Source organism: Tilletiaria anomala, assembly GCF_000711695.1.
Source record: "Tilletiaria anomala UBC 951 chromosome Unknown K437scaffold_138, whole genome shotgun sequence".
NCBI classification, from domain to species: Eukaryota; Fungi; Basidiomycota; class Exobasidiomycetes; order Georgefischeriales; family Tilletiariaceae; genus Tilletiaria; species Tilletiaria anomala.
In genome coordinates this window covers 17967-36832 of record NW_013546884.1, presented here as the reverse complement: position 1 = coordinate 36832, position 18866 = coordinate 17967, and the positions used below count along the sequence as shown (strand labels likewise).

Here is an 18866-nt window from a genome sequence, read left to right as displayed (position 1 = left end):
ACATCTATGCTATATACACCTGTATGTCCCTGGCTTGGATGAATCCAGTCATCCTCCCTCCCTGCCTTTGTTCAGGGCCACTGCGTCTCGGAGGACCAGTCTGCCTGAACGCCGACGCTCGCAACAAATATCCACAGGGGACAGTATATCATCCTATATAAACAGGCTAATGGTGTGCGCTTTGCCTCTGTTGCTCTCGCTCCTGCATTCTCTGACACTTTTCTGGGCTTTAGCTTGAAAGGTACTTCAGCACTTCCCTATACGTACCCGGTGTCAAGCCTTCAAAAGGGAATCAAGAATATCTTGACTTGAAGACCGCATTCGGGAAACATGATACATGTAGACGCCATTACTCAAAATGGCACCTCGTCAGAATTATCTTCTTCCTTGATCTTTTCGGGCTTGCAAAATCTCCGGCAACTGGCTTTGCCGCTACATATCACTACAGTCTTAACACTCTTTTCAGCAGTTTGGATAGGGTACCACTTTTTCTTTCACCCACTACGGAACGTCCCTGCACCCTTCAGCGTCAAGCTTGGACTTGGGCACTTCAGAGCATGGCATGCCTGGAAGCGAGATTACGTGAGGCTCGCTACATCTCACAAGTCCAGAAGTATGCTCCGACTAATAGAACCACGTTTTCCTTATGCCCAGGTATGGGCACTCTCAGACTTGCACGAACGCTACGGTCCGACCGTCCGCATCTCGCCATGGCACATCAGCACCATCAGTCAGGAAGCTGTCTCCCAAATCTACGCCCATGGCTCCAAGTTCCACAAATCCTCTTTTTACACAGCATTTGAAGCTATACCAGGCCAGCCGAGCCTGTTCAGCGATATCGATCCGCACTCGCATGTAGAACGGCGGCGCAGCATTGCCAGTGCTTATAGCATGAATCATTTGCTCAGCCTTGAGGAATACGTCAGGCCCTGCGTAGACAAGCTCGTCGAAAAGATCAATAGCATTATTTCCAAACATTCCAAATTTAATGCCAGCGCGAATACCACTCCGAGCGGCCGGATCCAAATCGATAAATGGGCTCACTTCTTTGCATTTGACGCAGTTGGCGAGCTAGCTTTTGGACAGTCCTTCAACCTCCTCGAGCACGCTTCTGATCCAAGCCAGTTCATGCTCGGCGTCGCGAATCTTTCGCATTTCGGCGCCGTGAGCGGCTCTCTTCCGGGGATGATGTTCATGCGCAGGTGGTTTCGCATTGACATGTACACGATCTACAGCCGCTTACAAGCGTACTTCCGGAAAGAGCCATTCGGAGGACAGGTTGTCAGGCAAGAGGCGGAAAGGCGCGTGCAGGAGCGCTTTGACACCGTCAAGTTTGGCCCTTCGTCTATCGAAACCACAGAGATGCGGCCAGACCTGCTTTCGAGGTTCATGGCCGCCAAACATAGCACAATGGACACGCAGCGTGCCAAACAACCATTCGATTTCTTCGACGTGCTCCGCATGTCTCTCTCCATCGTCGGCGCAGCGAGTGACACGACAAGCAGTTTCGTCACTTCCTTTTTCGTCCTCCTTCTGCGGCATCCGTACATTTATGAGCGGTTGCAGCAAGAGATCGACGAATCTTTTGAGGAAGGGAGATTAGAGCGTGAAAATATCACCTATGCGCAGAGCGTCAAACTCGATTATCTACAGGCTTGCATCAAAGAGACATTAAGAATAGCTCCACCCATTAGCATGAGCCTTCCTCGAATCGTACCACCACAGGGGATGACTATCAACGGCACTCACATTGTGTGAGTACGGCAGAGGTGTGCGCGCACCACATCCTGCCTTCCAAACATACTTTGACTTTGACCATCTTGCGAGTTTCAGAGGTGGAGCTACGATCGGCACAGCTCCGTACATCTTTCATAGGAGTCCAGACGCTTGGGGGCCCGATGCAGCCATTTACAAGCCTGAACGATGGCTCAACCTCGAAGACAAGGAGCGCGGCCGCCTCGAGCGCCATTTCCTGAGCTTTGGCGCTGGTTCGCGCATTTGCATTGGCAAAAATATCTCCCTCATGGAGATCTCAATACTCCTCCCGACGTTATTGGCAAGCTTTCGCTTTGTGAGTTTGTCGTGCGGCGTTAAGCTGCATGGGGGAAACCAAGCGAAAACATCACTCTGTTTGGATTCGAATTGCAGAGCTTCACCGATGGCACAAAGCAGAATGTCAGAGACATTTTCAGAACTGCGGACGCCAAGCGTAGAAGCGACACATGGACTGGAGAATACGAAAGCACATGGTTCCTGGACGCCCGTGACGTCTGGCTCACGGTCACCAAGCGGTGATAACAAGGCTGACTTCTCGATTCTCGCTCACATAATGCCACGCAAACGTTGCTGTTGTACCAATGCATTTTCGCGCTTCCTCAGCAATACATCCGCATCATTCACTCGCTTCGCCGCTTCTGCCTTGCTCTCATGCAGATCCGGAGCCAGGCCGATCGTCCTTCTTTGGCTGATCCACGCCCATGCGCTGATTCGACGCGTCTTCCTCATCGTCGTCGTCCATTTGCATGGCCCTCGCGATGGCCGCGGCATCTTCGGGTGAGATGCTGTCGTCGCGCGCTGAGTCTGGGCCCTGCTCCGCGATGACAGCCGTACTGGGGCCTGTGGAGGTGCCATCAGGTACGTTGGCATCGCCGAAGATGTTGAGTGGCGTAAGCAGCTCGTTTGGCCGGCGATCGATCAGTAGCAAGATTCCGCCTCCACTGCCAGCATTGCTCGAGCCAAGAATCGACCGCGCTGCGACCGGCGTCGGGCCGCTGGCGTTGCTTGCTGTCCCTGTTCCGTCCTTGCCAGCCCCGCCATCAACTGCAGGAGCAGCGTCGTTTTGCGGTTTTCCGGGGACCTTGAGCGGCGTCACGTGTCCAGATGCGCCTTTTTGCGGCGTGTCAACGCCAAGGAAGCGCTTGCCAATGATGGTGCTCATATCATATACCTCATCGCGATTGTTGTAGCCCATCAGCGAGCGAATTGGAATGAGGCGGCCGTCCTGCGGGAAGGTGATGAACTTGACCTGCGCGGGTGTGACTCTCGAGTAATTTGCAAGCACTTCGAAGGAAGGCTCTGGCTTGCGCTTCCTACGCTGCTTGTTGGCAGCCTCAGAGCTATCCTTCGGAATTTCATCAATCTTAATATCAACCAGTCGCGGCGTCTCCTTCTCGTCGACGTCCATTCCTTCTTCAGCTGCTTTGGCCTTCTCCTTGGTCCGCTGCCTCGCTTGCGCTTTGACAGTGGTCGAAAGTACAGCCGTCTCGATCTTTTGCTGCTTCTTCTCCGCTGGCGGCTTTACAGGCGTGGGATACGCGAACAGGCTCGGGCGCGCGTTGGAGACAAAGTCGAATTCGGGAATGCGCAGGTCGCGGTTGAGGCCGATCAAAGCGGTTGGGGTAAAAGCAAGCGACGCAAAGTGCGCGAGCGGGAACCAGTACCAGAACTGGTTGAAGAGCGCCATGCCGACGATGGCAGGCATGTTGTTGCTTCCACCTCGGCTCTGTAGGCTGATCGTCACGTTGCGCCCGCCAGCATCGATTAATCCCTGGCCAAGGGCCGCACCAAACTTGGCCATGGCGTCCTCGTGCTTGTCGCCCATGATCTTCTCGAATGTCTTGCGCGCGCTGGCTGTACGCGGGTTGAGCACCTCGTTCTGCTGGATGAGGATCATGGCAAGCGAGATGCACGCGCCTTGTCGTACAAAATCGACCGGGTCCTTCGTCATTGGCTCGAGCAGCTCGAGTGCTTCCTCCAGCCCGGTCCCAGCACACGCAATTCCAAGCGCGAGCGTTGATCCATACCGCACGTGCGGGTTGAAGCTCTCCGAAAGGAGCTGGACAATGCGAGGGACCTGCGTCGGGTTGCGGAAGAGCAGGAATCCGAGTGAGGTGACGGCTGCGCGCCTGACATCGTCGCTGACGTCTGAGACGGCAATGTGCAGCAGGCGGCGGATGGCCTTGTTGTTGCCCGTACCAGCGTATGCTAGGGCGATGCAGTAGATACCACCATAGCGAAGAATGGCGTCCTTGTCCGCAACGAGCGTGTCGATCATTGCATCCGCCTGTTCCTCCTTTCCGTAGAAGAGCAGCGCAAGGCCCATCGCGAGACCACGTGTGATCTTCTCGTGGGAAGTCTCGTGTGCGTACTCGAGCATCTCTTCCACCGCACGCTCGTTACCAGTTCCGAGCATGACAAGGCCCATGGCGTATCCAGCCGCCTCGCCAGCAATGGCACTGTCGGTGAAAAGAACGTTCCGCAGCTCTTCGTAGACCTCCTCGTTGCCTGTCGCCATGCCTGCTGCACCGAGACCAAGGGCGGCGCCATGCTGTACGATCTCTGCTGCATTGTTCTTGAGCGTTTTCTTGAGTAGCTCCATCACTTCAGTGCCGTGGTTGGCGTGGATCAAGCCTAGCGCGAAGAGCGAGCCGCCTTCTGAATAGACGCTACTGCTCGTGCCATCTTGCGGCAGGTAAGGGCGGAGAATGGAGATACCCTCCTTGAGGTTGCCTTTGTTGATGACGCCGAGCGCGGCAGTAGCGGTGAACTTGCTCCAGTTGCTGGCTTTGGCGAGCCAGTCAAGATTGTCGCGCAGGAATCGGTCAGATGTGGTGCCAGCGTTGGTGAATGCATTCGCAAAAGTCATGGCGGAATGGTAGACGCTGTTCCTTGCGTCCAGGCTGTCCTTGATCGTCTTGAGGACGAGCAAATCGGTGTGGTTGGTGCGTTGAAGGAAGTCGAGGTACAGCTGGATGGATTCCTCTCCGAGAAGGATGGAACGAATTCGGTCAAGGCAACTGTCCACTGTCGACTCCTCATCTTCGCCTAAGTTCATGTCCTCATCCTCGGCCGCCTTAACTGCATCCTCCGTTTCCTGCTTGGCAGCGCCAGTTCCTTCGGCTTGGCCCTTGCTCTGAAGATGGGACCTGATAGTCTCGAGGAACTCTTGTGTAGCGCTCTCTGCTAGGTCGAATGCGACTTGATATGCGATCAGCAAAGGGTCGTCTTGGGTGTTGGCTTGCTTCGAGGAACCATCTCTGTGCGCCTTTTGCACGAGATCGTACAGCAGGTCTGATGCGAGTTGGGGTGCGTTGAGGTAGACGTAGCACTGCGCGATGGAGAAGTAATCTGGCGCAGATAACGTTTGGTAGAGGCGGACGAGGAGGTGCAGGACCTGGTTGCGGAAGTCAAGCGTCTGAACGACACCCATGACGGCATCTTGTATGTACGTCAGAAGCGCAACGTCCTTGGTCACTTCGAATACCTTCTGAATGATATCGAGTCTCCGGCATTCAAGCGCGATTCCCAATGCCTGTTTGTGCTCTTTGTCGGTGATGCATCTGTCGAACATCTGATCGACAATTTTCGCGAGGCCCGCCTTGAATGCCTCATCCTTTCCCTGTGATGCGGGCCCTTGCGGGTCCTCTGCAATGGCAATGTACGAGTCGATCGCTTTGGAAACGACCGTCTCGACGTATTCGTCCTCACGTTGCTTCTCTACGTCGAACAATGGGCCAGCCCCGAGCGCGAATGACAGTGCTTCGTCAAACTCGCCAAGATGAAAGTACACCTTGGATGCGACGAGTGCTGCGAGATGGCGATCTGGGAAAGACGGGTTCTCATGGAGCGTTTCGCTATGAGTAGCAACGTAGAGCAAAGGGGATCAGTACGAATCACTTCGAACTGAGTTTCGGGGCCTCTAGCAAATAACGCACATCTTGGCTACGCTATCGGCAATCTCTGCCCAGGAGTGGTGAACGATGTCATTGAGCTTCTTGAGAGCGTAGGACTGCAGTCCAGGCTCTTCCTCGTCAAGGAGAGTGATGACACCGACTGTCGTGCGCCCACACCAGCGAAAGTAGGAAGAAAACGATCCAGAATAATGCAGGTTTCACGAGTGAGCCGTGTCGGCGGCGGTCAGCAAACGATTGCGTATACGCAGCGAATAGTGCGTATCGACTCACCTGCCGACGAGATGGGGACCACCATGGTCGCTCGAAGCTGGAATCTGCGCTGGAAACTCGGTTCAGAACCGTACTTGGACTGCAACAGCTGCGGCTTGTGTACTCGAATGCCTCGCCGTGCTTTTCTATGCAGACCTTGGAGGAAGGTGCTAGAGGTAAACCATCTGGAGTTCGAGGTGTTGGTTCGTGCTTTGACGAAAGGACGCGCGTCACCTGATGGACATTCTGGGGGAGTCCCTGTTTCACATTTCATTCATACCAGCCACGAACTGGTTAACGACACCATTTCAAAATCTGCAATGGTAATGTTACGATGCCGATTGAAGTAGCTTCTGGAAGGGTAGAGCTCGTGCATTGAATGGCCGATCTCTAGCGGTTCAAAACGTGTGGTACAGGCTGTGGCGGACACCTACCAATTTGAGCAAGCATGGGTCACGGCAACACGAATGCGCTCTACGTGCGAGCGTCCGAGCACGTAAGTGATTTGCCTGTTGCCTCCTAGAAGCCGCATCTGTAGCTGACCCTTCCTTCTCGTTCGCTTGCTACCTGCGGCGAACATCAGTCGGGTGCTCTGGGCCGACATGGTGCTTCGAGCGGATCGGCTGCCAAGAGTGCCGGAGGCGATCCCGAAGCCGGATTCAAGCCGCTGACTTACGATAATTGTGCCATCAGCCTACAGCCTTGGAAGCACCCTGTGTGTTGCAAAGACGACGGTACGATCTTCGATCTAATGAACGTCATTCCTTACATCAAGAAGTATGGCACGAATCCAGCAACGGGACATCCGCTCAATGCATCGCAGCTGCTCACGTTGCATTTCCACAAGAACGAGGAGGGCAAGTACTCCGATCCCATCTCTTACAAAGGCTTCAACGAGCATACGCACATTGTTGCGATTGCCACGACGGGAAATGTCTACGCATACGAGACAGTGCAGCAGCTGAATATTAAGGGGAAGAACTGGCATGATCTGCTCGACGAATCGACTGCTTTCAAGCGGGAAGATATCATCACCCTCCAAGACCCTTACAACATGGAAGGAAAGGACATCAGGCAGTTCAACCACATCAAGGAAGGCAAGGTACTCACTGCCGCCGATCGTGGCGAAGTGGACAAAGAGGAGCTCAAATTGAGCGCCACAGGAAGTACACAGAGCCTACTCAAGATGGTCAGGGCGTCCCAAGGCAAAGGTGAAGGCAGCCAAACGAAAGTCCCCGGCGGTGCAACAGCAAAAGCAACCACAATCCCAATGCCCGCTGCCGAGAAATCCTTGGAAGGTCAAGCACAACAGCAGAAGCAGCAACAGCATGCGAATGGAAAGTCGTACCTGCAGCAGTTAACAAGCACGGGCATGATGGCCGCTTCCTTCACTTCTTCCGCCATCACCCCGCGAACAGTCAACGAGCGGACGACACTTAGCGAAGAAGAGTATATGTTCGAGCATATCAGTAATGGCACCGGTGTCGGTGCACTTGATTCGAAAGGAAAAAAGACTAAGGGCTACGTGCGGCTCACGACCAACTTTGGCCCGCTCAATCTGCAGCTGCACGTGGATAAGGCGCCAAAGACTGTGCGTTGGAGAGAGTCGTGAACAGGAATGATTCTAAGCGTGATCAAGCTGACATTTCATGTGCGTGGGTCACTATTGTTGTAGTGCTACAATTTTCTCACGCACTGCAAAAATGGCTACTACGATAACACGATCTTCCACCGCAATATCCCAGGTTTCATGATCCAAGGCGGGGACCCGACCGGCACGGGGCGCGGTGGGGAATCGATCTGGGGCAAACCGTTCAGAGACGAAGTCGACATCCCCGGCGCGTACAAGCACGCTTCGCGCGGCGTGCTGAGCATGGCGAACAAAGGTGCGGGCACGAACGGCAGTCAATTCTTCCTCACCTACCGCAAAACGCCGCATCTGGACGGTAAGCACACCGTATTCGGGTGCCTCATTGAAGGCGAGAATGACACAACGCTTGATGCGCTGGAGCAAGTTCCCACCGAGCCAGCGACGAACCGGCCCCTGCGCAGCATACGCATTCTCGATGCGGCCGTTTTCGAAGATCCGTTTGAGAAGTTCAAGGAGAAGCTCGTCAATAAGCTCAAGCGCGAAAACATGACCGACGAGGAACGGCGAGCACGCGAGGAGCGGAAGCGCAAGAGGGAAGACGATAGGACCACGTGGCTCGGCACCAATCTCGATGAGCGAACCAAGAACGACATTGTATCCTTAAGCTTCGCAGTCGGCGGCGTCGGCAAATACGTCGGTGGCAGCACCCAAGGGGCGACAACTAGTGCCGCGAAGCAAAGTACTGCACCATTGCAGTCCACTGGTCTTTCCTCGCAACTACCAGAGCCAGCTGAAATGAAACGCAAAACGGCCGGCGGGGGCTTTGGGGACTTCTCAACATGGTGACAGGCTGGTACATTCGTGAGATTCAATGTAGCATAGTGTAATGTATCCTATTCACATTTTTGTTGGACCCAATGCACCCGAATGCTTTTGTGTAAGCTACAGAATAACTTTGACCTCAAAGGGGTGAAAACACGTTGCCTCTACTGGATGCTGTTATTACAAAGTGAACGAGTCCAAATCATCGCTATTCATATTCAAGGCGGGGACGATACCACCAAAGAGAGGAGAAAATTGCATCAGAGCGTTGTCGCATTCGCTCGAGGGTGGGCAAAGTGCGTAGGGTTGCTGCATGTTGGCTTCGTGCGAAGCGTGCCCCTCGTTCCGTAGTCGCGCATTACCGCCGCTGCCTGTTGTACGCATGACGGGCGTCGAGGTTGCGCCGATCGTGTGTCCGCCTGTACTACCGCTTGTACTGGCTCTCTGACCAATGTGGTTGGCGTTGCTTCGATCGTCCACCTCGGATATGTGCAATAGCGGTAGGGAGGGCGAGAGTTCTGTACGGCTTTGCCTTCGATGCGTACTTCGAGATGACGACCTGTGCCGAGCAGAGCGATGCGGTAACGCAGCGTGATGGTGGTGATGGTTTTGATGATTCTTGTACGGTGTCGCTGCGGTCGCCGGCGAAGCAGGGAACTGGTTGGCGCCTCGCTTGAAGCCGTACTCAGCAACAAAGCGCGGTGTCTTGCTTCCAGTCACAATTACCTGCGTTGGCAGCTTGGGGCGCAAGTATGGTGACAGCTGGCGCTGCTCGATGGAGAGGTTGTCCCGCCAGGCGTCCTGGTGTACTAAATCGTGCAGGTCGATCTCTTTGATCCGGTAGGAGCGCCTGCGTAAGTCCTGTGCTACCTTCTTGCCTTTGTTCTTCGCCTTTGTCCTTCGCGCTAGCGGCGACAAGAGATCCTGCAAGTGAGTCGAAAACATGAGATGACGTATTTGTCAGCTACGTGCAGCTGATAAGACCATAGGCAACAATGTATCTCTTAAGCTCAGGACGTACTTGACGCTGATGCCTGCTCTCGGCTTTAATCATTGACCTGAGAGCATTCGGCGACGATTCACTGCGTCGCGCACCTCTGCTACGCGGAGCGGTTGACATGGCGAAAGGTGAAGGCACACCGGCGGACCCATCGATCAGAGCGCGTCTGCGTGACTTGGCAGACGCCGTAAATGTACCCATGCGTGGCCCCACACAGGCAGCAACGGTAATAGCAGCAGTAGCTGGCGCACTCGGCGTGCGAGCGATGGGCTGCTGCTCCTGCTGGTCGCCCGTCGCTTCAGACGCAGATGTGGAGGCAGGCGCAAGCGGAGGCGGCGTCATGCTGGATGATGCGGCAGATATGACGTTCGGGAGCGGCAAGTCGGACTGCAAAATTGGTGTGGACAGGCCGGCGGTCGACGGGGACAGCGGCGTCGCCCACGGCGCAGCGTCTCCAGCAGCCGCAGCGGCAGGGTTGATGAGGTCTGACGTAGCAGGCAACCCGCCAATTACAAACATGGGCGGCAGCATGAAGCCTTGCACGAGACTAACGTCGAGACCCACCCCAGTGCCACCCGCGCCAAAAGCAGAGCCAGCATTGGCTTGGTTGACGATGGCGATCTGCCTCGCAGCGCGGAGCGCCTTCTTGTTGCGCTTCCGGCTCTCGCGTGCCATTCTTCTCGCCCGCTTGGCCGCTCTACCCCCCTTGGGTGCGACGCTACCGACGAGCAGGCGCGGAAACGGCATGTCGTACTCGCCCAGGTCGTCCGTCGTCTCTCCGTCCGATGACGCGGCTACTGAGGACGAGTCGGTGATGATGTGCGGGGTAGGGTAATGCCGAGAGTGGCGCGTCGACTGGGCGTGCATGCGGTTCTTACCGACGTGTCGACTGCTTTGAGCGCCACGGCGAGAAGCAGCAAAATCGCTTTGCTGCACCTTGTCATCATCATCATCACCATCATCATCACTGTCGTCCAGGAGCCCGGCTTTAGCAGCCTCGTCGGCGTCCATGAATAGCGGGTTGCCCGCGCCGTCCATGTATGCATCTTCGTCGCTGTCCATGCCCTCATCCTCAGCGACAGCGTCACTGTGTCCATAGTCGTCGCTGTCGCTCTCCGTGTCTTCGCCGCCGACATACTCAAACTCGCCGTCGGAGCCAAAGACTGCGTCGCCGCCGGTAGCGCGTGCACGGATCAAGCGACCGTCCGTCTCCTCGATGACGAGGATTGGGACGGAGTCGAGATGCGTGGTCGGTGCGACCGACAGCTGCGGCAGTACACGATCTTGTGCTTGCAGCTGCGGTGCGCCTCCCGAGCCATGAATCATGGCAGCGCTACTCATGACGCCCTCTCCCCCTACTATTTCTTCCGTGAGCTCCTCTTCCTCATCCTCCTCTTCGCCCGAAGAGGAGTCGGCGGGGAGGAGTGCATCACGGAGGAACGCTTGGATGGCCTCGTCATCCAACTCCAGTTTCACTACGTTCTCTTTGGCGCCCACAGCGTCCTCTGTCCCAGTAGCCTTCGCCTCGTCATCGTCTTCATCGGTGGAGTCGGCAAAGAAGTCAGTGAAAGTCGGCTCCGAAGACGAATCGAAGGTTTCTTGCTCTTCGAGTAGTAATGAGCGGTGCTGCTGCTGCTTCCACTGTGCTTGTGGCTCACTTTGGCTCGACGCTGAGCGACCACGAACGACTGGCGAGTGCTCTTCTGCATGCCCGATGAGCGCTGCAGAGATGGACTGCGCTGTTGTGTTCACCTTAGCTCTCATGTTATCTGCGCCGGCATGCGAGGCTTGGTGACTCTTCTGCGCCTTCCTGGCTGCAGCAGCCTCACGACGCAGCTTCTTGACCTGCCCTTGGCTCTGTCGCACTCGGGGCAGCGTCGTCCGTGGCATGTCGAGCTCGAGATCGGTTAAGTCGGACGAGTCGTCCGAGTCGACGACGATGGCCGAGTTTGGAGTCCTGCGAGGCTTCCACTTGCTCGGCACAGCCCTCTCCTCCTCCTCGCCCTTGTTCTCGTCCTCGGTCTCTTCCCCATCATGGTCTTGCGGTTCAAAGTCCGAGTCGAGATTCATCCCATCCGCATCGGTCGTAGTGTCCGAGATGGAATTGACGCCATCGTTTTCAGCCATCTCCATTTCTTTTGCTTCTTCTTCGTACCGCGCTTTACGAACCGAGGCCTTACGCTCTTGAAGGTACGATGGGACATACGACGGGCGGCCAGAATCTTGCTGCATGCAATGACCATCTTGTCCGGCAAGAGCGCTCAGCTGTTGGGCATGTGAGCGGGAGGGTGCCGTGAAGCTCGAAGCCGAAATGGGTGTATCGAGTATGCCGCCAGCAGCGTTGTACGATGTCTTACTGGGGCTGAATGTTTGGGAGCCAGTTCCAGCAAAGCCATTCACGCGGCCATACTTTTTCAAACCTAACGCTTTGCTTGGATGTGTTTTCTTATTGGCAAACATGAAGGGCGGATCAGGCTCCTCGTCCGAGTCGGTCGCCACTGACGGTGCTCCTTCGCCTTGGACCGATGCGCTGGGTGCCTTACAGGCTTCTGGACTGGCGGCACCACCAAGACGCCGATCGTGGTGCGCATAGTACTGGCTTCGGTGGGCGATGGGGCCCACGCGCGGAGAGTTGACATGCTTGCCAAAGCTCAACGATATCGGTGTTGTCGATCCAGCAGCGCTGCTGATTCCTTGCCGTCCAAAGGTGGATCGGGCTGTGCAGCGCAAGTTTGGTTGTCAGATTTATCCGTCTCAGTAAAAGGTGTAGGAAATGTGTATGCAGCATTGTTCCAGGCGGGATGAGTGATAACTCACTAGGTGTGGGCACAATGGATTTCGACATGATTGCTCCCTTGGGCTGAAATCAATGAGTAGAATATAGCTTTTCGCGGAGCTGATCCCCGTCGTCTGTCTCGTCCAAATATGACTTTGTGGCTGCGGGTTGACTGTGCAGCTGCTCTGCTCGTACCAGATTAGAGGTGTATCCGTTTCGTATTGACCTGTCTCTCGAGATTGTGTTTTCGAATGAGGAGCGAGTTGTCAGGGTTGACCTGCTGGCAGACGATGCTGCTGATATTGCTGAGTTGGAATCGAGGCTGAGACTGATGGAGGTAGTCTTGCATGGTATTTGCCTCCCTGAAGTCCACTTGACCTCAGGCAGAACGAGATCTGTAGACGGGTGTTTGTTTGCTTGGCTGCCCCTGTCGTTGGTCAGGCGGCGCAGTCTTGCCGCTCGCTCGCTATTGAACTTGATGGTAGTGAGTGCCAGACCGTGAAGGCGGTGAAGGATGTCTGCTGCAATGATAGGCGAGGAGGTCCGGATTGATGTCACCTTTGAGCTTTGCCGTCGATGAAGGTAGAGGAGCAGCAAGACATGCATACCAAAGGCCGCTGCTGCAAGGGTATTTAATTAGTACACGTAACAACCAGCAGCCAGCTGAAGGAGCAGCAACATTTTTTGGAGAGAAGCGGATCGAATAAGATGAGCGCATACTGGGTTGGTTTTACACGAAAACACTGCTGGCGCTGGCCGAGTGCTGACTCCTTATTGCCCTAAATGGACTACAGAGACTTGGATGAGAGTCTCTCTGTGTCTCTGCTCTCAACAGCTTTCTGAACAGTCGCCGTGACTCTCACTCTCTGCTTCAATGGCGTCATTTCTTCATGGGTGACTCGATGCGTTTGTTGGGTCTGGATTCTGGTGGCTGCAGCGCTGCGCACACCCTACTCTCAACGAACAGGGAATCTAGTACGGGTCCGAGGAGAGGAGACGGCCGCCCATGGCTGCCCGATCCACCTTATCGCTCGAAGTTCAGCATCGTCTACTGGTGCTCTCTGTCTGCCATACCATGCATTGCGCGACAAGGAGTGCGCAGCAGATATGACCGAGACAAATGGGCGACGCAATGCACGCTTCGACATCCTCAGCAGTCCAAACTGTGTAGTCTGGCATAGCAGTGCTTGTCCGCACCGCTCACCACCCACCCCTGGTACAGAGAATGACATGTTTCATTGTGGCACTTGATCCATTTTGCAATGTTCTAGTGGGGTCTGCCACTTTAGTACATTCCAAGTGACTCGTTCTCTCAACATGTCCACATGCCCAACAAGCTCGTTTGATCAATACTATGGAATCCAATAAACTGCATATCCAGCTGGGCATGCGCAATAAGTCTCTCCATGATGCAGCCCCATTTTCGATGAGCCGCACTGATGAACTTGCGACATGCCATTTCCATCAACTCTTCTAGTGCCCGAAGCTACTCCCGCCAACAGACACGACAGTCTTGTTCGCGCTGCCCGGTCCCGTGTACTCGGTCTCCGGCGACGATGCACTGCCTTCCTTTTCGCCCAGAGGCGTCGAGGCGCCTGTTGATGCAGGGTCCTCTGCAGAGTCGGAGCTCGGTGCCGGCCGACCACGAAGACGATTGTAGATGCCACTCGAGATGAGGTTGAACAGCGGAATGCCCTCGCTGTGAACGGATGAGAGGGACCCAGGTGAATTCGTTAGCAATGCCCTGCAGTAAAAGTCCTGCACTGATCTGCCCCTTATGCACTCACTAAAGCGGAAGGATACCGACGTTGACGAAGGAGATGACGGCCCAGATGAATGCAACGATCGACCAGCCCGAGAAAAATGAGCGCGTGAAAATGTAGTCGCGGTAGAGCGAGTAAGGCCAAATGATAAAGAGCACAAGAAAGATCGTGACGGAGAATATAGCCTTTTGCAGCAGAAGCAAAAATGAGGAGATGGTCAATGCTTGTTCGAAAGGTGGATACGTGGACGGTACCGCGACGTACCCCGAGCTTGAGCGCGCTGTCGAGCTGCCTGCGCTCCTTGACATCCTGCTCTTGCTCCAGCACCTCCTTGGCACCCTCATACGAGTCAGCCTGTTTAACTTTAAGCGTGTCCCAGTCAAACTGCTCGCCGTTGATGAGCGACGCAATCGTGCACAGGATCAAGCCCGTGCTGACGGCGGCGATGCAGCCGTACAGGCAGACACTAACGTTAGCCAGTGTGGTGATGTTCACCGCGCCTTGCGTGCGGTACGCCGTGCCGAGCCACACGCCGACTGCGGCGCCAAAGTCGATCCAGATCTGTGCGTAGATGCAAGCTCAAAATAAGCGTATGCCCGACGGATCATGCAGACCCTGCCCATCACTCACGCCCGGAAATACAGCCCAGCTATGCAACGCGTTGGGGAAACCAGCGGACGAGAAGATGAACAGCAGCTGCGGAAGCGCAGAGCATGTGAAGATACCCGTGATGCTGCGATGCGTGAGAACAGTCGGATCAGTTTGTCGGCCCCTACGAAGATGTCAGCCACAAAAGCATGCTCACTTGTAAATGATGCTGAGGTCAACGCCAACGCCATGTAGTAGCGAAGAGAAAGCGGATGCGAAGATGCCAAAACCCACGACGCCAAAGTGGTTGACGAGCAGCGTTTGCCTGGCGGTGGCCTTCTTGTTGATGTACGTATTGTATACGTCAAACGTCAGCACAGTGGAAACCCCGACGAGTTGCGCGGACAGGGCCGAGGTGGAGCTCATGAACATGAGCAGGAGCACCGCAGCAGACCCGCCTGTGTGCAGCAAGAAACAAAGCATGAGCGCATCCGGCTCGGCAGATACATACGCCATGGTGCGATTTCGGCACTCACCGTTTCCAAGAATAGCTTGGCCGGCATATGGCAGCGTCAGACCAGCGCTGATCTCAGCGGTGGTCATTTTGTTGGGGAACGTGGGGAAGCGCGGGCTGGTCGTCTCAAGCGCACGAGCGACGAGACCAGCGGTGGTGGCGAGAGCCCATGGCACCGGGAACCAAGACAGGGCTGCAATGACGTAGCCTGGCATGGCTGCGGAGGGCTTTGCTGCGATGCCCTTTTGGAAGAAGCTCGCGTCGTTGAAGACGACTGAAATCAATTGCGGTAAAAATAACCATTCAGTATGCGCGCAATCATCGAGAAACTCAACCTCCGACTCACCACCGGTGTACTCAAGCCAGCTCAGGACGCCAAACTTGATCGCATCGGGGCTCTTGATGGTGAGCAGCGACTCTTGGAAGTTGCCTTTGATACCATTCCCCGTCACGGCCAAATTCTGCAACAGGTCATACATCTTGGATGGGCTTCCGATCTCCGGGAGCGTGGTATACGTGCGGAGCCAAAAGATGAAAAGGATGATGAGGATGATGCAGGTATGTAGGTAGTCGGCGATGACCACAGATCGCAGGCCGCCGCGAACGGTGTATGATACGACGGCGGCGGACAGGAGCCAGATGTTGGCGTAAATGTTGGTACCGGTGATCGCGTTGATCGCGGCGCTGGCACCAAGGAGAACGGCAGCGGAGACGAGGATGTTGGTCGCAAGCGCAAAGAACATGAATGTTAGATGCGGAAAGATGCCAGGAAAGCGCAGCTTCACAAGCTCAAGGTGTGTGTGCACCGTTGGAGCTTTGCGCTTGATCTGCACGGCGAGGAGAGCGAAGAGGGCAATCTGGGTCGTGTTGCCCGCTGCGTACATGAATGCACCAGCGGCACCATAGTTGTAGGCGGTGCTGCAGCTCGATAAGAGTGTCACGGACCAGATCCACGAACTGCGAGTGGGTATTTGAGAACCCTGTTAGCTACGGATAGCCTCGCAGTAAATCCCCGTGCGACCCACCTGACAGCAGCCGAGGCAACCAGTCCCTTACCTAGAGACCGCGTAGCAACGCTGAATTCTTCAGAGGTCTCTTGGATACCGGCGAAGCGGATGAGCGTCCGGCTGACACCGATGACCACGACGGCAAAGAAGAAGCCCAGGCCCACAACAACGCCCTGATTTGAAGTACAGTCGTTTAGCGGACGCAGCTCGCGTGTAACTGTATGGTTGCAATTTCTCACATAGCCTGTTCCCTGGGACAGTGGAGGCGGCGGAAGAGTGTCCGACATGTTGATTTGCTGTGAGGAACGCAGTTAGAGTAGAGATTCGTGATAATCTGGCCCGGATACGACGCTTCCCAAACACGATGGGGATGCGACGGAGAGAAGAAAAATGCGTGAGGACGGAGATCGCTATATATCACTCCAGACTCTGAAGTCAACAGCCCTCTCCGTACGAAAGGAGACATCGAAAATCATTCTCAAGATCGGAGAACGCTGTTCTGCCTTCCCATTGCAACATATCGCGATCTCTGGTGTGGGGCGTGTCCCAATCCCTGTTCCTTGGACAGATTTGGAACTTGACAGACTTTGGCCGTAGTGTGTTCGTGCTCATCGCTCAGGTTCGTATTCCCAAAGGCTTCCACATCTAGATTGTATCTGATGATGGTAACTGCTGACGGTGAAAGCTCAAGCGCTCAGGTGCTCAAACAGAGGGAAAGCCGAATGGGCCATGGCTTATTGGCCCTCTGTCAGCGAAAGTCGCAATCTGGGTTAGTCCATTTAATTGCAGCCCTTGTTGATCTTCTGGTGCAAGGTATCCTGGGGCACGTTTTTCGGAGACTTGGGGTGTAGTACCGAGGATGGAGTTGTGACTGCTTGCGAAACCGGAAATGAATTGACTGGGCTCTCGCGGAGGTGTTACGTTGCGGGGCGAGCTCGGGAGCTGCATACCCAAACCCCTCGACGCTCGCACCATGCTCCATTCTCATAGCGGGGTCAACAAGTCGACGTGCTTTGCGTTGAAAAAACGCGTGGTACGCACAGGCAATCAGCAGATGTACGGCGTCATGGGCTTGAATGCAGAGACAGATAAGATGGTCAAAGCGATCCACAAAATGACGATATTCACCCCAAAGCCCAATTGCGAGCTTGTCGGTTTCGCAGCGACCTTGATCACGCAACGCGAAGCAGCGTAAAAGGTCACGTGATCCCGAGCACGGGACAAGAAGTCACCACATCTTCTATCGCGTCTCGTGAAAGCGTCAATTTTCCGAATCCCATCCACGCTTGGTATAGAGTCAACCATGTTCCGTGCTCCACAGGTAACATCCGCGCAAGCGCTTGTGATATACGTACGCCAACGAGTCATACACAATCAGGGGCACTGGTTGAATGTGGCTGGAAGGGTCACACCGATGGGAATGTGTCTTTCAGAAACACACATTTTCATTCCAGATCTTCTGATACATCCAACCACAGTCGGATGGTGGGGTCGTGCTCCATGCTCCCGGAAGCGATGATCGGTAGGAAGGGGTGAACCTGGGGACAGGCCGGACCCATGGAAATTTAGCTTCTGAGCCCTGAGTGGAACGTGCCAGAAGCAAGACTCACCGCCAATGCCAGCACCGTGTCGCGATGTGCTTCGAGCTTCTGCACCACTTCTTTGGTCTGTAAATCCCACAGAACGACCTTCTGGTCCTCGCTCCCGCACACCACCAAAATCTCTGGCAGCCCTTTTCGATCTCGTCTCCTCCGCTCAACCGCCAGTGTGCGTTGGATGATCGACTCCTTGTCGTTTTCCTCTAACTGCGTTTCCTCTGGCAAGTGGATTTCTTCAGCCGTTGCCGGCCCTGGGCGGATAAAGCGCGGGTGCGTAAAAGCAGCCTTCATGATGTGCTTCTCGCATTTGTGTCCTGTGTACGTCTTGAGCACGCGTCCGTTTGGAACATCCCATAGTCGTACCATATTGTCCAGACTGGACGCCAGGAGCTGTACAGAAGACGGAGAGAAGAGCACGGAGGAGATGGCGTTGTTGACGGGAGAGCCCGCCAGCTTCGATTCGAGCGTCTTGAGGCATTGACCGGAGGACACATCCCATAATCGACTGTTTTCGACACCAAATGCGAGTGAGCTAGAGGCAGAGGTGGCGACTGCATACAATGGGCTTACATTAACCCATCGTAACTGCCCGTGACAGCAATATTCCCGTCGCGATTGAAATCCACAGAGCTGACTGCTTCTGTGTGGGCGTTAATGCTACGGTGACATGCACCTATAGGGACGCAAAACGAGTTTCAGCTTGAAGTCTCAAATATAAAAATTGTCATCGGTGACATGAAACTGGCCTCTTTTGCTCTCCCAGAATTTGAGCGACTCGTCGAATCCCCCCGTTGCGATCAGCGTCCCCTGAGGGTTGAACGCTAAACACAGAACATAGCTTGTGTGCCCTTTCAAGGATTTGACCAGCTTGCCCTGTGGGACGAAAAGGGATGCTCAATGCATGTTGGAACACTCCTTCACCATCAGAACTTACTGTGTGTGAATTCCAAATCTTCAACGTGCGGTCATCGCTCACACTCCCAATGTAGTCTCCATCCTTGCTCCAGGCCACCTCGTTGACGCCTTTAGTATGCCCTTCAAGCGAATGCATGACTGCGCCCGTGCGAATGCTCCACACCTTGATGAGCGTGTCTGCTCCTGATGAAGCTAAGCGCCCCCCATCTGGGGAAAACGCCAGCGATGTGATCCCGCGAGCATGACCATGCAGAGAGCTCATCTCCCGGTACATAGGCGACGGGGAGAGCGCGGCGTGAAGACCATGCAGGTTTGGCAGCCGTGGGAGCTTGGGTTTCTTCACGTCCGTC

The 18866-nt window shown here is 55.0% G+C and overlaps 7 protein-coding genes across 7 annotated transcripts; 2 read left to right on the top strand and 5 right to left on the bottom strand.

Annotated features, from left to right (window-relative positions):
- Positions 1-2295, top strand: K437DRAFT_276560 (cytochrome P450; the record flags this gene model as incomplete). The annotated part of the gene is made up of 5 exons (XM_013384939.1): positions 1-174; positions 234-582; positions 655-1754; positions 1834-2071; positions 2149-2295. Exons 2-5 carry the CDS (start codon positions 331-333, stop codon positions 2293-2295), a joined length of 1737 nt encoding a protein of 578 aa, XP_013240393.1. The 5' UTR covers positions 1-174; positions 234-330.
- Positions 2296-2346: 51 nt separating this feature from the next.
- On the bottom strand, positions 2347-6094 carry K437DRAFT_276559 (putative RPN2-26S proteasome regulatory subunit). Its single transcript, XM_013384938.1, has 3 exons — positions 5964-6094; positions 5715-5832; positions 2347-5633 (listed from the first exon to the last, which is right to left on the bottom strand). The coding sequence occupies exons 1-3, from the start codon at positions 5986-5988 to the stop codon at positions 2426-2428; spliced, it is 3351 nt and encodes a 1116-aa protein (XP_013240392.1). The 5' UTR covers positions 5989-6094; the 3' UTR covers positions 2347-2425.
- Positions 6095-6289: 195 nt separating this feature from the next.
- K437DRAFT_240666 (uncharacterized protein) lies at positions 6290-8445 on the top strand. The gene is made up of 3 exons (XM_013384937.1): positions 6290-6438; positions 6526-7533; positions 7618-8445. The coding sequence occupies exons 1-3, from the start codon at positions 6391-6393 to the stop codon at positions 8377-8379; spliced, it is 1818 nt and encodes a 605-aa protein (XP_013240391.1). The 5' UTR covers positions 6290-6390; the 3' UTR covers positions 8380-8445.
- Positions 8446-8535: 90 nt separating this feature from the next.
- K437DRAFT_270860 (uncharacterized protein) lies at positions 8536-12200 on the bottom strand (the record flags this gene model as incomplete). The annotated part of the gene is made up of 3 exons (XM_013384936.1): positions 8536-9279; positions 9377-12072; positions 12173-12200. 3 exons carry the CDS (start codon positions 12198-12200, stop codon positions 8536-8538), a joined length of 3468 nt encoding a protein of 1155 aa, XP_013240390.1.
- On the bottom strand, positions 12035-12787 carry K437DRAFT_38276 (uncharacterized protein). Its single transcript, XM_013384935.1, has 2 exons — positions 12173-12787; positions 12035-12072 (listed from the first exon to the last, which is right to left on the bottom strand). Exon 1 carries the CDS (start codon positions 12735-12737, stop codon positions 12222-12224), a length of 516 nt encoding a protein of 171 aa, XP_013240389.1. The 5' UTR covers positions 12738-12787; the 3' UTR covers positions 12035-12072; positions 12173-12221.
- An 817-nt stretch (positions 12788-13604) lies between these two features.
- On the bottom strand, positions 13605-16290 carry K437DRAFT_270859 (putative DUR3-urea permease; the record flags this gene model as incomplete). The annotated part of the gene is made up of 9 exons (XM_013384934.1): positions 13605-13830; positions 13919-14079; positions 14159-14455; positions 14525-14627; positions 14700-14940; positions 15019-15270; positions 15343-15953; positions 16022-16176; positions 16243-16290. The coding sequence occupies 9 exons, from the start codon at positions 16288-16290 to the stop codon at positions 13605-13607; spliced, it is 2094 nt and encodes a 697-aa protein (XP_013240388.1).
- Positions 16291-17448: 1158 nt separating this feature from the next.
- On the bottom strand, positions 17449-18790 carry K437DRAFT_279663 (WD40 repeat-like protein; the record flags this gene model as incomplete). Its single annotated transcript, XM_013384933.1, has 5 exons — positions 17449-17541; positions 17614-18106; positions 18172-18258; positions 18344-18474; positions 18536-18790. The coding sequence occupies 5 exons, from the start codon at positions 18788-18790 to the stop codon at positions 17449-17451; spliced, it is 1059 nt and encodes a 352-aa protein (XP_013240387.1).
- Between the last annotated feature and the right edge of the window lie 76 nt (positions 18791-18866).